The sequence below is a fragment of the Globicephala melas genome, chromosome 15, assembly GCF_963455315.2.
Source record: "Globicephala melas chromosome 15, mGloMel1.2, whole genome shotgun sequence".
NCBI classification, from domain to species: domain Eukaryota; kingdom Metazoa; phylum Chordata; class Mammalia; order Artiodactyla; family Delphinidae; genus Globicephala; species Globicephala melas.
Window position 1 is genome coordinate 74046333 of NC_083328.1, and position 15249 is coordinate 74061581.

Consider the following 15249-nt stretch of genomic DNA (forward strand, 5'->3'; position numbering starts at 1 on the left):
TTCTGTTTATGGTCCTTGTTTTTAATGGTCTTATGTTTCCTCACCCCTATTTCCTTCTGTCCCTCGTGGGTGAGTGCAGTTGATGGTCTCTTAAAGCAGGGCTTCCAGAGCCAGCAAGAGTGGTGTGTTCTATTTCTTTCTTATTAAGAACATGCACTTCTTTTTATGACCGTGAGCTTCTCACGAAAGTCTGCGGGGCCCAACGTCCGGAGTGTCCCTCTGCAGGAGGGTCAGCCCACACTGGTATGAGCCCTAGGCAAAGCTGCATGATGTTTTCTCATCTAAAAAAAATGAAGAAAGAAATCCTGCTTTGCTGCCACGGCTCCTCCTGACGTTTATTGAGCGCTTACTCTGATCCGATAAAGAAAGCACCGTTCTGAGCGCTTTGCATGTATCCACTCCCTGAATCCTCAAGTGACCCGTGGGGCATCCTGCCATTAGCCAGACTGCACAGATGAGGAAACTGAGGCAAAGGTACCCCACCAAGCAGAGGGGGTGGGCTCATACACTCACATCCACAGTATTGCGACATACTCCCATTTACTTGTGCTCAGTAAAATGGATTTATGGATTAACTTATCCGGTTTTAACTAAACCAGTCCCACAACTAAAAAGGACAATTGGCTTACAGAGGATCAGGCCAAAAAAAAAAAACAACCCGGAGATTGGAGATCAAACTAATGCTGCAAGCCCAAGCGCACAGCAAGAAAGTGGCCAAGAAAAGACTCCCCCTCCTCCAGAAATAAGTCCCTTGTCAGCCATATTCCAAGAGAGATGACAGCCCTCTAATCAGATTGGCAAGAGGTCAAACAAAAAGATTAGAAAGCGGGCTTCCCTGGTGGCGCAGTGGTTGGGAGTCCGCCTGCCGATGCAGGGGACGCAGGTTCGTGCCCTGGCCTGGGAGGATCCCACGTGCCGCGGAGCGGCTGGGCCCGTGAGCCATGGCCGCTGGGCCTGCGTGTCTGGAGCCTGTGCTCCGCAACGGGAGAGGCCACATCAGTGAGAGGCCCGCGTACCGCAAAAAAAAAAAAAAAAAAGATTAGAAAGGATCAAGGAGAGAATCAGAAATCAGGATTTGCAACCACCATCGTTCACTGTGAACTACACCTGTAAGTCACACTGTCCCCTGAGGTTCTAACTACTGAGGGCATGAAGCTATTACAAGCAGCTTCACTGTTAAACATTATTTTTTCTAGCTAGAATGTATTATTTTCCCAAGTCATCTTGAGGATTAAACTTAAAAACCTTTCTACTATACAGAAAACCATTTCACATTTTCCGAAGAACATTCATGTTCTACCCTTCGCTTGACCCTCACAACGACGTCAGGAGATAACTTCAGAGATGTTATTTCTGAAATTAGACAAGTAGGGGAAAATGAGGCCAGGAGAGTAGGACAAACTTGTAAGGCAGGATAATCTGTAAGTGAAAAGGCTGGGGGCTTCCCTGGTGGCACAGTGGTTAAGAATCCGCCTACCAATGCAGGGGACACACGTTCGAGCCCTGGTCCGGGAAGATCTCACATGCCACGGAGCAACTAAGCCTGTGCGCCACAGCTACTGAGCCTGTGCTCTAGAGACTGCAAGCTCCAACTACTGAGCCCATGCGCCACAACTACTGAAGCCCGCGTGCCTCGAATCTGTGCTCTACAACAACAGAAGCCACTGAAATGAGAAGCCCGTGCACCGCGACAAAGAGTAGCCCCTGCTCGCCGCAACTAGAGAAAGCCCACGTGCAGCAACGAAGACCCAATGCAGCCAAAAATAAATAAATTAATTACATAAATTTTAAAAAAAAAAGGCTGGGCACCAAAGCCAAGGCCCTGCACGTCAGTTTTCTCATCTGTAAAATAGGGATAACAACTGCCCTCTCTTCTAGCGTTGGAAATGTGTAATAGGTGCTCAGTAAATTGTCAGCAATTCTTATTCTACGTCACTTTATTTCCTACTTTACCCAGCGACAGAGATCAAAACAAGGGCCACTCTCAAACTGCAGATAGTTCAGGGTCAACAAGGACCCCAAAGACCCTTAGTTCCTATTTCCCTAGGCCCTTACCAGGAGGCATCTGGAAATCACTTCTGCTCTGGCTGCCAAATCGCTTGCTTAATACTCTCTCCATAGGGGCTCACGTGAGAAATTTCCCTTCTAGCTGGATGCCAGGAAACTCTCTGTCACCCAGAAGAACTGCTCAGCTTGTTCCTTTTTTGACAATGAATGTTGAGTAACTTCGGTGTCCTGCTCTTTTTACCTTGGCTGCCAGGAAGCTCAAAGCCCAAACAGGCAGATGTTTAAACGTGTCCACTCTATGTGCTCTTTAGGTCAGCATATTTGCCGAAAGTGACGCACTTCTGGCCAATGAGTTGGAAAGGTCTTCTGGGAAAGGTTTTCCTCCACTAGGGAGGAGAGCTCCCCCTCACTGCCCTGGCCAAGCCCCTGTCTCCTCCTGCTTTGGAACACATGATGCCTGGAGCTGCTGCCATCATGGAACCATAGAGGGGAAGGCTGAGAGGATCACAAGAAACCAAATCAGAGCTCTGACATCATGAAGGTGAAATGTGATTCCTCAGAGGACACATCCTGACACAATTTTCAGGTGCAGGAACAGAAACCAAGCTATGCATTTTAAGCAGAAAGAAATGAGGGCCTTATTCAATCCTTGGAGGGGTTAGAAGAGCCTAGAATCACAGCTGCCAGAAAAACCAAGAACACTGTAGAACTGGCCCTCCAGGGAAGCCACTGCCCCTGCTCCAACTGGGGAAAAGGAGAATCAGACCACCACCTGCCCGAGCTGATATTCTAGGGAAATGCTGCCCAAGCAGCTTCCAGGCCCTCAGAAGCTGCTGCCTCAACTCTCAGCTACAAAGCCACCCCATCCTGCTAGATACTCACCACCAACAACACAATGGATGCCCTTCCTCTTGACACTCAGAAGCTGGAAACCGGGCCCTCTGCAAATGCTATCACAGAAAGTCAAACACAACCACGGCTGTGCTTTGCTGCACCAACAGCACAAGGGTGGCCTCCGTCCCACTCCTGCTTTCCAAATCTCGAGCAGCTGGATCTGATCTTGGCCAATCATATCCCAAACCTGAGCTACAAAGGAGTCTGAGAAATGCAACTATTTGTTCTCCAGCCGGGGCGGGAAGGCCAGGCAGAGGAGAGTGGGTACATGACAAACACTAATCCACAACACCCACCTCCTCCAGAGCACAGGTCCTTCCCCTTTGCAGCCATACCCTCAACCTCGCAGCTATACAGTCTCATTTAGGACTCCCCAACACAGGGAGATGAAGTGGAAATCCCAAATGCAGCCAGTGCCAGCACATCCAAAGGGTCTAAGGCAGATGATTCAGAGAAGTATCTGCGTCCAAGAGTCGTTCCTCCTTAGTCTTCATCTCCCATTCCAGCTGTACTTACTCGGATATTGACTTTTTTATTGATTCAGATTTTCCCATTTCATTCTACAGATCTTTTAGGACAGCTCTAATAATTTAAGGAAGACACAACAGAAGATCTCAAGAATCCCATCCCTTAATAATCATCATCATAGTAATAATATCCATACCTATCACTTATTGAGTACCGACTATATGCAGGTATAGATAAGGAAACCGAAGTTCAGAGAAGTTAAGACATTTGCCTACAGTCACCCAGTAAGGGAGTGTCAAAGACAGAATTCTATCCTGGAGTGAACCCTTAAAAGCTACCCTTGACCTTGGCATCAAAAGCTCAAGGGACACCAGGCAGACAGGCAACATGTGAAGGAGAGTGACTGGGGATGGAGGAAAACTAGAGGCTCCAGAGGCTGTTGCCATGGAAAATGGGGGCTCAGTGTTACCAATTTTTTAAGAGAAACTTTAAATCTAGACTTTTATGTGGACCTAATTGAAAAATAATTAAACTGTTTTTTTTTTTTTTTGCAAACACCATGGAGGCCAAACAAAATATGCTACAGGCCAAATCTGGTGCCCAGACCACAGTCTGAACCCAAGTTGTGCACCCTCCGGGCCCGTCCCCAGCCCAGAAGGTTCCTCCTGCCCCAGACACACCTCCCAGCCTTCGATGTGCGACTGCAGCTGCTCCAGGGCCTCCAGCTTCTCCATCTGCCTCTTGGTCTCGTTGATGTTGGAACAGACGGTCTTCATGGCCTGCAGGGCGCTCTGGACCGCGGGGTGGTCGGGGTGCTTGCCGGGGGTCCTCTTGGCGAGTTCCTAGGGTACAGGAGAGGGCAGGAATGAGGGACATCAACCCAGAGGGCACCAAACAGCCTCCAGGACACCCGGGCCTGAACCAAGTCCCAGCTCTACTCTGGACAAAAGGTGTGATCTGGAGCTGGAGAACATCACTCATTCATTCATTCATTTAATAAATGTCCCCTGAGCAGCTCCTCCACAACAGGCACCGTTCTGGAGTCTGTGGACAAATTTGTTAATAAAACAGAAAAATTCCTCATCTGGTGGCTATTACATTCTAATAAAGGAGGTGGGCCAAAATTAAGAAAAATCAGTGACAAGTATTACAAAGACACATCAGAATGAGGGGCTAGAAGGTCCTGGGAAAGGAGGTGTTCTTTCAAATAGGGAGGTCAAGGAAGCCCCTCTGAGGGGGTGACATCTGAACAGAGAGTCTGGATAAAGGAAGGGAGAGAGTCCTGCAAAAATCTGGGGGAAGGGCATGCCTGGTAACAGGAACAGCAAACGCAAAGGGGCATGGTGGGAGTGTATGGGGTCTGTAAGGGAAATAGCCAGGAGGCAGTGTGGCTGGAGGAGAGTAAATGCGAGAGAGAAGGAGAAAGAAAGAGACAGAGACCAGTTGGCCAGAGAGGTGGCCATAGACACTGCCTCTCCCCAGCCCCCAGTTTTTCTCATCTGTAAAATGGGTATAAAGAACCCCTTGCCTTCACAGGGACGTGGAGGAAACGTGTAAAGAGGACAAAGACGCCAGTCGGGGGCTTAATCCGCAAGCCCCTCTCCCACTGTTTCTCACTCTCATCTCGCACCTCACCACCGGCACAGGCTGGGACACTCTAAAGGTCAGGCTGGTCTTAATCAAAGGGTTTCAGCCCCATAGTAAGTGTGATGAGAAAGGAACTGAGACGGCAGAGACCAGCTGGGTCTCAAGATATCAGGGAAGATTTTCAGGCCGCGTCACGCCTGCAGAGATAAGTTTCTCTAATCATCCTGCTCTGACATGCTCAGATGTTCCAGTATCTCTCCATCTCTCTGCTCCCTCAAAAATCACAGACATGACACTCCAGTGGGCTGGTTCCCAGTACAGTCCCACATGGGTTCCAGGGCTAGCTCCGCCACTGGGCGGCTGGGTGACCTCGGGCCAGATGCCCTCCATGCCCAGCCTCAGGTTCATCGACTGAAAACCAGTGATGTGGGGGAGGATGGTGACGATGAGCCTTTGCTCTGTGCCTGGGAGGTAGGTTCTGTTATTATCCGTTTAACAGAGGAGGAGATGCAGGCTCAGCGGGATGGTCCAAAGGCTCCAAGAAGTAGGAGGAGGAATGTGGGTTTGAACCCGGCCATCTGGTTCCGCTCACGGTCATGGCGAGGGGTAAATCAGACACCGCAGGAAAAGCAGCTCTGGGGGAAAGTACAGCCTCAGCGCGCACTCAGTCTACGCTGACCATTATCAGTCCTGCTTCCGTAGGATGGTACACGTTAGCAGGGCCCGCAGGCCGCGATGGGCCAGGCAGGTGTTGTTCTGAGAACACCCTGCGGAGCACCAGCTCCAAAAATAGGCCTTCTCTAGTCACTTCATTTCTTCTCTGCCTGAACGTGAACAGCCTCTTTTCTGCAGAGAGGATCCGAATGGCCCAAGGACCAGATGTTCTGTAACATCAGGACCCTGTGGGTTTGCTGAGCACCTGCCTTGGGCCCCGGGACAGACCAGAAAGGAAGCAAGGGGTGGGGAAGGATGGAGCCCTCTCTCTGGAGGCAACAGAGCTGGGAAAGGTGCTCCCAGGGAAGGGGGAGGGAGGGATGGAGGGAGGAAGTGGGGTGGGGGCACAAACAACAGCCCCAAGGGGTGAAAGCGCTCGTGATAAATCAGAGAAGGGGAAGGACAGTGTGGCCGGAAAGGCTTCAAGGAGGAAGTAAGACAGAGGCAGGCCGGTCACGGAGGGTTGAGCTTTTTGTACAAAGGGGACGTATTTCCATTCACTCCTCACTCAGCAAACACAGACTGAGCAACAGGTATGTACCAGAGCACCGGGGTCTGGACAGAGACTGAGACGGCCCTCAGGGAGCTCACAGTCAAGAGAACAGTCCAGAAGTTGAGTATTACCACTAACAGTAATAATAAGAGTCAGCATTTCGTGAGTGCTTGCAGTCTTTCTGAGCTCACTCAATCCTCACATCAACTCTATGAGGTAGTTATTATTATCCTCATTTGACAGATTTGAGAACTGAGGCACAGAGAGGTCAGGTCATCTGCCTGGGGTCACGGAGCAGACTTGAGCCTAACCAGTCTGGCTCTGAGGTTAGTGCTCTGAACATCTATACTATTTATAACCTTTCAGATAGTTAAATAGGAATACTTTCCTCTCTGGTAAATATAATTTATATTATTGATTAAGTGCTAGGTGAAACATCAGGCAAGTGAAGGGACAGACAGTGAGGGAGGTGCACTAGTCTGAGAAGGTCTCTCTGAGGAGAAGGGCCTCAGGGTGGAGACCTGAATGAAGTAAGGGCACAGGTTATACAAACATCTGTGGGAACAGCACTCCAGGCAAGAGAAGAGCACAAGCAAAGGCCCTGAGGCAGTGAGAAACAGCAAGGAGGCCAGGGAAGCCGCAGCAGAGTGAGCAAGGAGAAGGTTGGGTGCTGAGGTCGGATGCACACACCAAACACAGATCAGGTAAGGCCTGGGTGTGGTCTCTGGGTTTCATCCCAAGAGCCATGGGGAGGTGATGGGGGGTTATAAGCTGAGGCCTAACACCATCCAATTTATTTAGCCTTTAAAAAACCCCTCTAGGGGCTTCCCTGGTGGCACAGTGGTTGGGAGTCCGCCTGCCGATGCAGGGGACACGGGTTCATGCCCCTGTCCCGGAGGATCCCACATGCCGCGGAGCGGCTGGGCCCATAAGCCATGGCCGCTGGGCCTGCGCATCTGGAGCCTGTGCTCTGAGGCAGGAGAGGCCACAGCAGTGAGAGGCCCGCGTACCGGGGGAAAAAAAAAAAAAAAAAAAAAAAAACGCTGACTGCCAAGTGGAAGATGCACTGGAGGGAACATAAAGGGAATGTAAAAGCAGGAAGACTGGCTAGTGGCTACTGCAATGGTCCAGGCAAGAGATGCTCAAGGCTGGAACCAGGAAGCTCTGTGCCCCATTCATCCATCCAGTGAGGCCTCCTGTGTACCTGGCCTCAGGCTGGGCCCTCTGTTGAGGACACAGATGACACAGACACTGCCCCAACTCTCCTGGAGCTGACGGCCTGCTTGTAGACATGTCCACAGATGAAACTACGATAGAAGCCTGTGACCTATGATGCGGGATTCAGTTGAACTCCCCAAAGCACCGCCAGCCCCATGCTCCAATGTAAGTAATTTTGAGCATCTGAACTTCTGCCAAGCCAGCCAAGGCCAAAAAGGGGAGAGTAGCCAGCCAGCTCCCTGTTTCCTCCGAGTGAGCAGTGACAGGGGCTCAACCCCCAAAGCAGACCCAGCATGCTCTCCTTCTAAAAGCAGGGGGTCAAATGAAAGCCTGCGGACCAAGTCCAACCCACCACCTGTTGCAACGAACGAAGCTTTACGCTCAGTCATTTCCCCGCTGTCCTCACTTCTTTGTAGCCACATCATCAGAGTGGAATCGTCGCGACAGAGACCACACGGCCTGTGAAGCCTATAATATTTACTATCTGGTCCTTTAAAGGAAAAGCTTGCTGATCCCTGGTCAAAAGCAACAGAACAGATGCTTAGCTGAGCACAAGGCCACCCGGAATAAAGGCAACATTCCCGTCCACCAGGACACAGGTTCTGATCACTGGGGTGTGTGCAGCTTCCGTTTTCCTTGCCTGTCTCCCCTTTCCCTGGGCTGGAACGTGGACACGGTGTGAACATCTGAGAACCCAGGGGTGGAAGAACATAAACCCTGGACTGCCTTGTACAGAAATAAAATTACACGTTAAGTCACTGTTGTTTCGGGTCTCCGTCACTGTAGCTAAAATATCTCCTGATACATGTGACAGATGAGGAAGTTGAGGTGGACCCAGAGGCGAGGTCACTTGTCCAAGGTCGAAGATTGCTAAGGGGTGGAGCCGACATTCCAACCCATGCAATTGAAGTCCAGAGCCCACGTTTTTAACCACTAATCCATGCTTCTCCAGCCTGTGTCCCTGGGATCCTACCTCCTCCCACCTCCCTCCACAAGTGCAAAGCCCTCAGCTCTCTTATTCTTGAGACTAAGAGCTTTAGGGCCTGTCACACCCTGGGAGGCACTGCCACCACATCCCAAACCCCTGGAAGTTGGAATTTCAGTAATCCTCTACTGATGGTTCCCTGAGGGGCTGCCAACACCCAGTAGCTAGTAAAAATGAGAAAAAGGTTATTTCCCTCTTCCGTCTGGCTGCTCCCACCTCTTCTCCTGCCTGAGATTGCTGCTGGGCATGGAGAATTGAAACTGAGCAGGACCTTCTGGCTAGGTTCCTGGCTGGGCCAAAACTGAGGGGAAGGTATTGGCTTTGGTGTCTTGGTTCACAAGGGAGTGTTGACTCTGCTCTGCCCAGCCACAAACTCAGGGCCCATTCCTGCCTCTGGGCCTTTGCACTTGCTGTGCCCTTTACTGGCATACTCTTTCTCCAAATCGTAAGAGGTGGTACAGTACTGGCATAAGGATAGGCATATAGGTCAATGGAAAAGAAGTCAGAGTCCAGAAAGAAATCCTTACATTTATAGTGAATAAAATTTTAACAAGGTGCTAAGACAATTAAATGGGGAAAGGACAGTCTTTTCAACAAATGCTGCTGGGAAAACTGGGTATCCACATGCAAAAAAATAAAATTGGACCCCTTCCTCACACTACACACAAAAATTAACTCGAAGTGGATCATAGGGACTTCCCTGGTGGCGTAGTGGTTAAGAATCCACCTGCCAATGCAGGGGACACAGGTTCGATCCCTGGTCTGGGAAGATCCCACATGCCATGGAGCAACTAAGCCCGTGTGCCACAACTACTGAGCCCGCGTGCCACAACTACTGAGCCTGCGTGCCACAACTCCTGATGCCCACACGCCTAGAGTACGTGTTCTGCAACAAGAGAAGCCACCACAATGAGAAGCCCGTGTACCACAATGAAAAGTAGCCCCCGCTCGCCGCAGCTAGAGAAAGCCCGTGAGCAGCAACGGAGACCCAACACAAACAAAAATAAATACTAAATGTAAGAGCTGAAACTATAAAATTGTTAGAAGAAAACAAAGGTGTAAATCTTTTTGACCCTGGGTTAGGTAAAGCATTACTAGATATGACACCAAATATACAGGCAACTAAAAATAAATTAGATAAACTGGACTTCAGCAAAATTTAAAACATTGTGCTTCAAAGACTATAAAGAAAGTGAAAAGACAATCTACAGAATATGTAAATTATATATATGACAAGGGACTTGCATCCAGTATATACAAAGAACTCTCACAACTTAACAAAAAGACAACTCAGGGCTTCCCTGGTGGTACAGTGGTTAAGAATCCACCTGCCAATGCAGGGGACACAGGTTTGATCCCTGGTCTGGGAAGATCCCACATGCCACGGAGCAACTAAGCCTGTGCGCTGCAACTACTGAGCCTGCACTCTAGAGCCCGCGAGCCACAACTACTGAGCCCACGTGCTGCAACTACTGAGCCCACGCACCTAGAGCCCGTGCTCCACAACAAGAGAAGCCACCGCAATGAGAAGCCCGCGTACCATAACAAAGGGTAGCCCTCTTTCGCCGCAACTAAAAGAAAGTCCACACACAGCAACGAGGACCCAACGCAGCCAAAAATTTAATTAATTAGTTGATTGATTGATTTAAAAAAAGACAACTCAATTAAAAAATAAGCAAAGGATTTAAACAGACATTTCTCCAAAGACGATACACAAATGGCCAATAAGCTCATGAAAAGATGCTCAATATCACTAGTCATTATAGAAATGCAAAACAAAACCACAATGAGACACCACTTCACACCCCCCAAAATGGCTATAATCAAAAAGACAAACAATAACAAGTGTTCTTGAGGATGCAGAGAAACTGGAATCCTCATACAGTGCAGGAGAAAATATAAAACGGTGCAGCAGCGTTGGAAAAGAGTTTGGCAATTCCCTAATGACAGCTGGATTTAGCCCCACCCGAAACCATCTAGCCACATACTTTTCAGTTACATGGGCTCTTTTTTTTTAAGCCTGTTTGAGCTAGTTTTTCCATTCCCTGTATTTGAGAGTCTCTACTGCTTCACAATCCAGAGAGACTGCAAGGATCTCGGAATCCCAAAGGTGTCCCCAGTCAGCCCCAGACAAGCATCAAATATGGGTATCTTCAAAATTAATGGAAGCTTGAGCTGCACTACAAAAGCCTCACATGCAAAAGGAGGGAGGTGAGGAGGCTCCTGCCCAGTTCAGAACTTAACACACTGTCTTAATAAGTTACAACAGAGTCAAGTTCAAAAGAGACGGTCTATGGTGTTGAAAACCCTGGAATCCACATCCAAGGTGGAATAGCTACATGAACTTACAGGGCTTGACGCTGAGAACAGTATTTCTGGAAGGAACCCAAAAGCTGCTTGTTAAGAATCTTGGGAGAACCACAAAACTAAGAAGAAACCCTCTGGATCTGCAAGACCTCAGAGGGTCCAAGTGGACCAAGTGTGCACATCTGTGAAATGGGATCACAATCAGATCCTAAGGTGGTTGTGTGGATCGAATGGAATGGTGAATGTAAAAGTGTTGGTAATCAGTAAGGACACAATATTTATCATCATCATAATTATTTCCATACTAATCATAGCTGTTACATTTACTATTATTTGTAGTAATAATAACAGTAAAAGTTGTAATCATAGTAGTAACCATGATAGCTAGCACTTGAGCACTTACTACATGTACCAAGCACTGTTCCAAACTTCAGTTTCTTAAGTCATTTCATCCTCAAATCATCCCAAAGAGGTAGGTACTGTTTTTATCTTCACTCTACAGGTGAGGAGACTGAGGCACAAAGAAGCAAGGCCTCTTGCCCAAGGCCACAGAGCCAGAAAGCAGGACCTGGTAGACACCTCACCACATCCACAGGCCCCTCCAGAAACAGTACCAGTAGGGCGTGAACACCCCCACAAGTAGGCTCTTAGAACAAACACGAAATGTCTGAGCAGGGGCAGGCCCTGGGTATTCCTTAAAAACACTGAGAGCAGAGAAGGAAGGGGGTGTGCGGGGGTCACCCAGCGAATCAGCAGCGGAAGCCCCTCTAGAGCCAGGCTGGGTAACCCTTCCCCAACATCCGTCCTGCCAGCCCTGTGTGGTTTTGCAAGCAGGGCTCGAAGTGAGGGCTTCCTGGAAGAGAGGATGTCAGAGCACAGGAACCCACCACTTCCGCTCCCCTCCCATCACATTTACCAAAAGGGTGCCCGCTTGTGTCCGCTCTGTGCGGCCCCATCATGTCCCCGGAGGTGTGGGCACTGGGCCTCAAACTCCAGGCCAAACCGGGCATCAAGGAAACAGAGCTGCAGCCAACTCCCCCTTTCTTGCTCTGCTTTGCTTGAGATTCAGAAAAGGACCAGGAGAAAAACACAGGGCCCAGAGGCAGAGGAAGACAGGGGTGCAGAGGACACGAGACAGGGAGGTGATGGGACCCCAGTTTTCCCCTGTCCTCTCTCCCGTCCTGGAGTCCAAGAGGGGCCACTCCCGGCCAGCTCCCAGGGCGTGTTCGAGAGCCTTCCATCTCCCAGCCGTAGCTACCGGCTCAAGGAGAGCATAGTGGGGAACTCCCTGGCAGTCCAGTGGTTAGGACTCCATGCTTTCACTGCTACGGTTGCGGCTTTGATCCCTGTGGGATCCGAGCTGACCCAACGAGCCCTGGGACATTCGGGAAAAACACTCTCTTCTCCCTTGGTAGCCGTGCTCATCAGACACAGGCCTGAGGTTGCTGGAGGCCCACGTTGCCACCATGAGAAGGGAGCCTCCCAGGACTAAAGCTGACACAGAGGAAATCTGAGCCAGGAGATGGGAAGAGCCTGATTCTCGATGGCATCATCTGAGCTCCTGGATGCAGCCATACGGAGACGGAGCCATAAAACCACAGAGTGAAAACACAGCTGGACTTGTCACTGGAAGAAGTGACAATGCCCATTACTTGCTGTGACTTGGGGCTCCTGGAGGCTCAAAAGCAGACATGTGGTTAGAAAGTCACGTTGTCTTCTCTACAAAGAGAAGAAGGCAGCCTTGAGGATGGGAACGTCACCAATGGGGGCTGGATCCCACGGAGCACACCCACTTTCTGGGGACACCTCATCCAGCTCCAGGAGGGGCTGATCCTGCACCAGCTGTGGGTCTGTCCACAGACCTCTGCCCAAGGCACCACCATCAAAGCTCAGGAAGCCAAGCTCTGATCTCATGACCAAGACTTCCCGGTATTTCAGTTCTGGGTCCCTGCATGCCCTGTCTAGGGTGACAGCAAGATGCAAATGAAGAGGCACTAGCAAGACCCACCACCACTTGAAAGAAGAAGAAAAAGAAAAAAGAAAAGAAAAGAAAAAAAAAACAAGAAACGAAAAACAGCTGTAAGTCCGTGAAAACCCAGAACTGAAAAGCTGCCCGGCACGGTAAAGAAAACCTCCATGCGTGCCTATTATATGAAATATATTTCATGACAATATAGTTCCGATTTTAACAATGCCAGCCCCTGCTGCAGGTTGAAAACTGTAGCCCCTTGGATTAGGAATTAATGGGGGAAAGGAAATAATGCTCATGGGTCTTAAAAACTCCTTCCTTCCACTTGGAGAGATGGCGGGAGACAGCAGGAAGAGGGCTCAGTTCTGGGAGTTCACGTTCTGGCTTTGATGAGGACATGCCATGTGGACTTGGGCAAGTCTCATCCCCTTTCCGAGCCTTGGTCTCCTGGCTACGCAATGCACGACTGGATCAGAGCCTGGGTCACAATCCAGATGCTGCAGGCCAAATGCTATTGCCAGGCTCTCTCAGCAAAGCAGAAGTTCTAGCCACCTTTGGTCTGTGCTTCCACCGGACAACAGCAATTGGCTGACCTGACTGGTGGTCACCCCCATAGACGGGACCTGTGTGCTATATAGTCTGTCACAATCCCCATCCCAACCCACTGGGTTACATCCAATCTACTCACTCACTTCTTTCACCTGCCCTGCAGGCACCTGTGTTTGACACCCTGGGTTGGTATCTACTGACATTCAGTGGTGGGGCTCCAACATGCAGTGACTCTATATCCAACTTCCAAAGGAGGTCCTAGCACACCTTACTGCCAAAGTCTACATCCTGCACTCCCAATTCCAGGTTCTAGAGAGGAGAGGGTAAACTTGGGAGAGATAATGATGGTGGTAGTGGTAGTTTTAAATTCCAATTTAGTAGAAGAAAAAAAAGAAAGAAAGGAAGGAAGGGGGTGAGGGAAGGAGAAATGAAGGAAGAAAACAAGAGTAACTAAACCAAAGAAACTAAAACTATCCAAAATAAAGCAAGAAAGGGGGAAAAAAGAAGCATTAAAAAAAAAGAGGACAAATTGAAAAATTTTATAAAGGTGGTAGAAACAAGATCAAATATATCAATAAATATAAGTAGACTAAATAAACTCTCCTGTTCAAAGATAGAGACTGACAGGACAGATTTTAAAACTTTAACTTCATACTGCTTACAAAAGAAGTATCTAAAATCTAAGGATACAATACAGATGGCCAACAAACACATGAAAAGATGCTCAACGTCACTAATTATTAGAGAAATGCAAATAAAATTATAATGAGGTATCACCTCACACCGGTCAGAATGGCCATCATCAAAAAATCTACAAACAATAAATGCTGGAGACGGTGTGGAGAAAAGGGAACCCTCTTACGCTGTTGGTGGGAAGGTATCAATAAATTGATACAGCCACTAAGGAGAACAGTATGGAGGTTCGTTAAAAAACTAAAGACAGGGCTTCCCTGGTGGTGCAGTGGTTGAGAGTCCGCCTGCCGATGCAGGGGACGCGGGTTTGTGCCCCGGTCCGGGAAGATCCCACGTGCCGCGGAGCGGCTGGGCCCGTGAGCCATGGCCGTTGAGCCTGCGCATCCGGAGCCTGTGCTCCGCAGCAGGAGAGGCCACAACAGTGAGAGGCCCGCGTACCAAAAAAAGAAAAAAAAAACTAAAGACAGAACTACCAGAACTACTGTATGACCCAGCAATCCCACTCCTCGGCACGCACCTGGAGAAAAACATAATTCAAAATGATACATGCGGGCTTCCCTGGTGGCGCAGTGGTTTAGAGTCCACCTGCCGATGCAGGGGACACGGGTTCGTGCCACGGTCCGGGAAGATCCCACATGCCGCGGAGTGGCTAGGCCCGTGAGCCATGGCTGCTGAGCCTGTGAGTCTGGAGCCTGTGCTCCGCAACGGGAGAGGCCACAACAGTGAGAGGCCCGCGTACCGCAAAAAAAAAAAAAAAAAAAAAAAAAGATACATGCACCCCAATGTTCACTGCAGCACTATTTACAATAGCCAGGACATGGAAGCAACCTAAGTGTGCGTCAACAGAAGAATGAATAAAGAAGATGTGGTACATGTATACAATGGAATATCACTCAGCCAGAACAAGGAACGAAATTGTGCAATTTGCAGAGACGTGGATGGACCTCAAGACTGTCGTACAGAGTGAAGTAAGTCAGAAAGAGAAAAACAAATATCGTACAATATCGCTTATATGTGGAATCTAGAAAAATGACAGAGATGAACTTATCTGCAAAGCAGAAATAGAGACACAGACGCAGAGAACAGATATATGGGGATGGGGATGGGGATGGCAGGGGGGAAGGAGGGGTGGGATGAATTGGGAGATTGGGATTGACATATATACACTGCTATGTATAAAATAAATAACTAATGAGAACCTACTGTATAGCACAGGGAACTCTACTCAGTGCTCTGTGGCGACCTAAATGGGAAGGAAATCCAAAAAAGAGGGGATATATGTATGCATATAGCTGATTCACTTTGCTGCACAGCACAAATTAACACAACATTGTAAAGCAACTATACTCCAATAAAAATTAATTT

The 15249-nt window shown here is 49.0% G+C and overlaps 1 protein-coding gene across 5 annotated transcripts in view; it reads right to left on the bottom strand.

Annotated features, from left to right (window-relative positions):
- The window catches only part of PREX1 (phosphatidylinositol-3,4,5-trisphosphate dependent Rac exchange factor 1), a 197642-nt gene that overhangs the window by 72658 nt on the left and 109735 nt on the right, over window positions 1–15249 (bottom strand). For all 5 annotated transcript variants that reach the window (XM_060284411.1, XM_030839007.2, XM_060284412.1 and 2 more), the window contains one exon: window positions 4050–4211. In XM_060284411.1, coding sequence (XP_060140394.1) covers window positions 4050–4211 — 162 coding nt within the window. The remainder of the gene's footprint in view (window positions 1–4049; window positions 4212–15249) is intronic.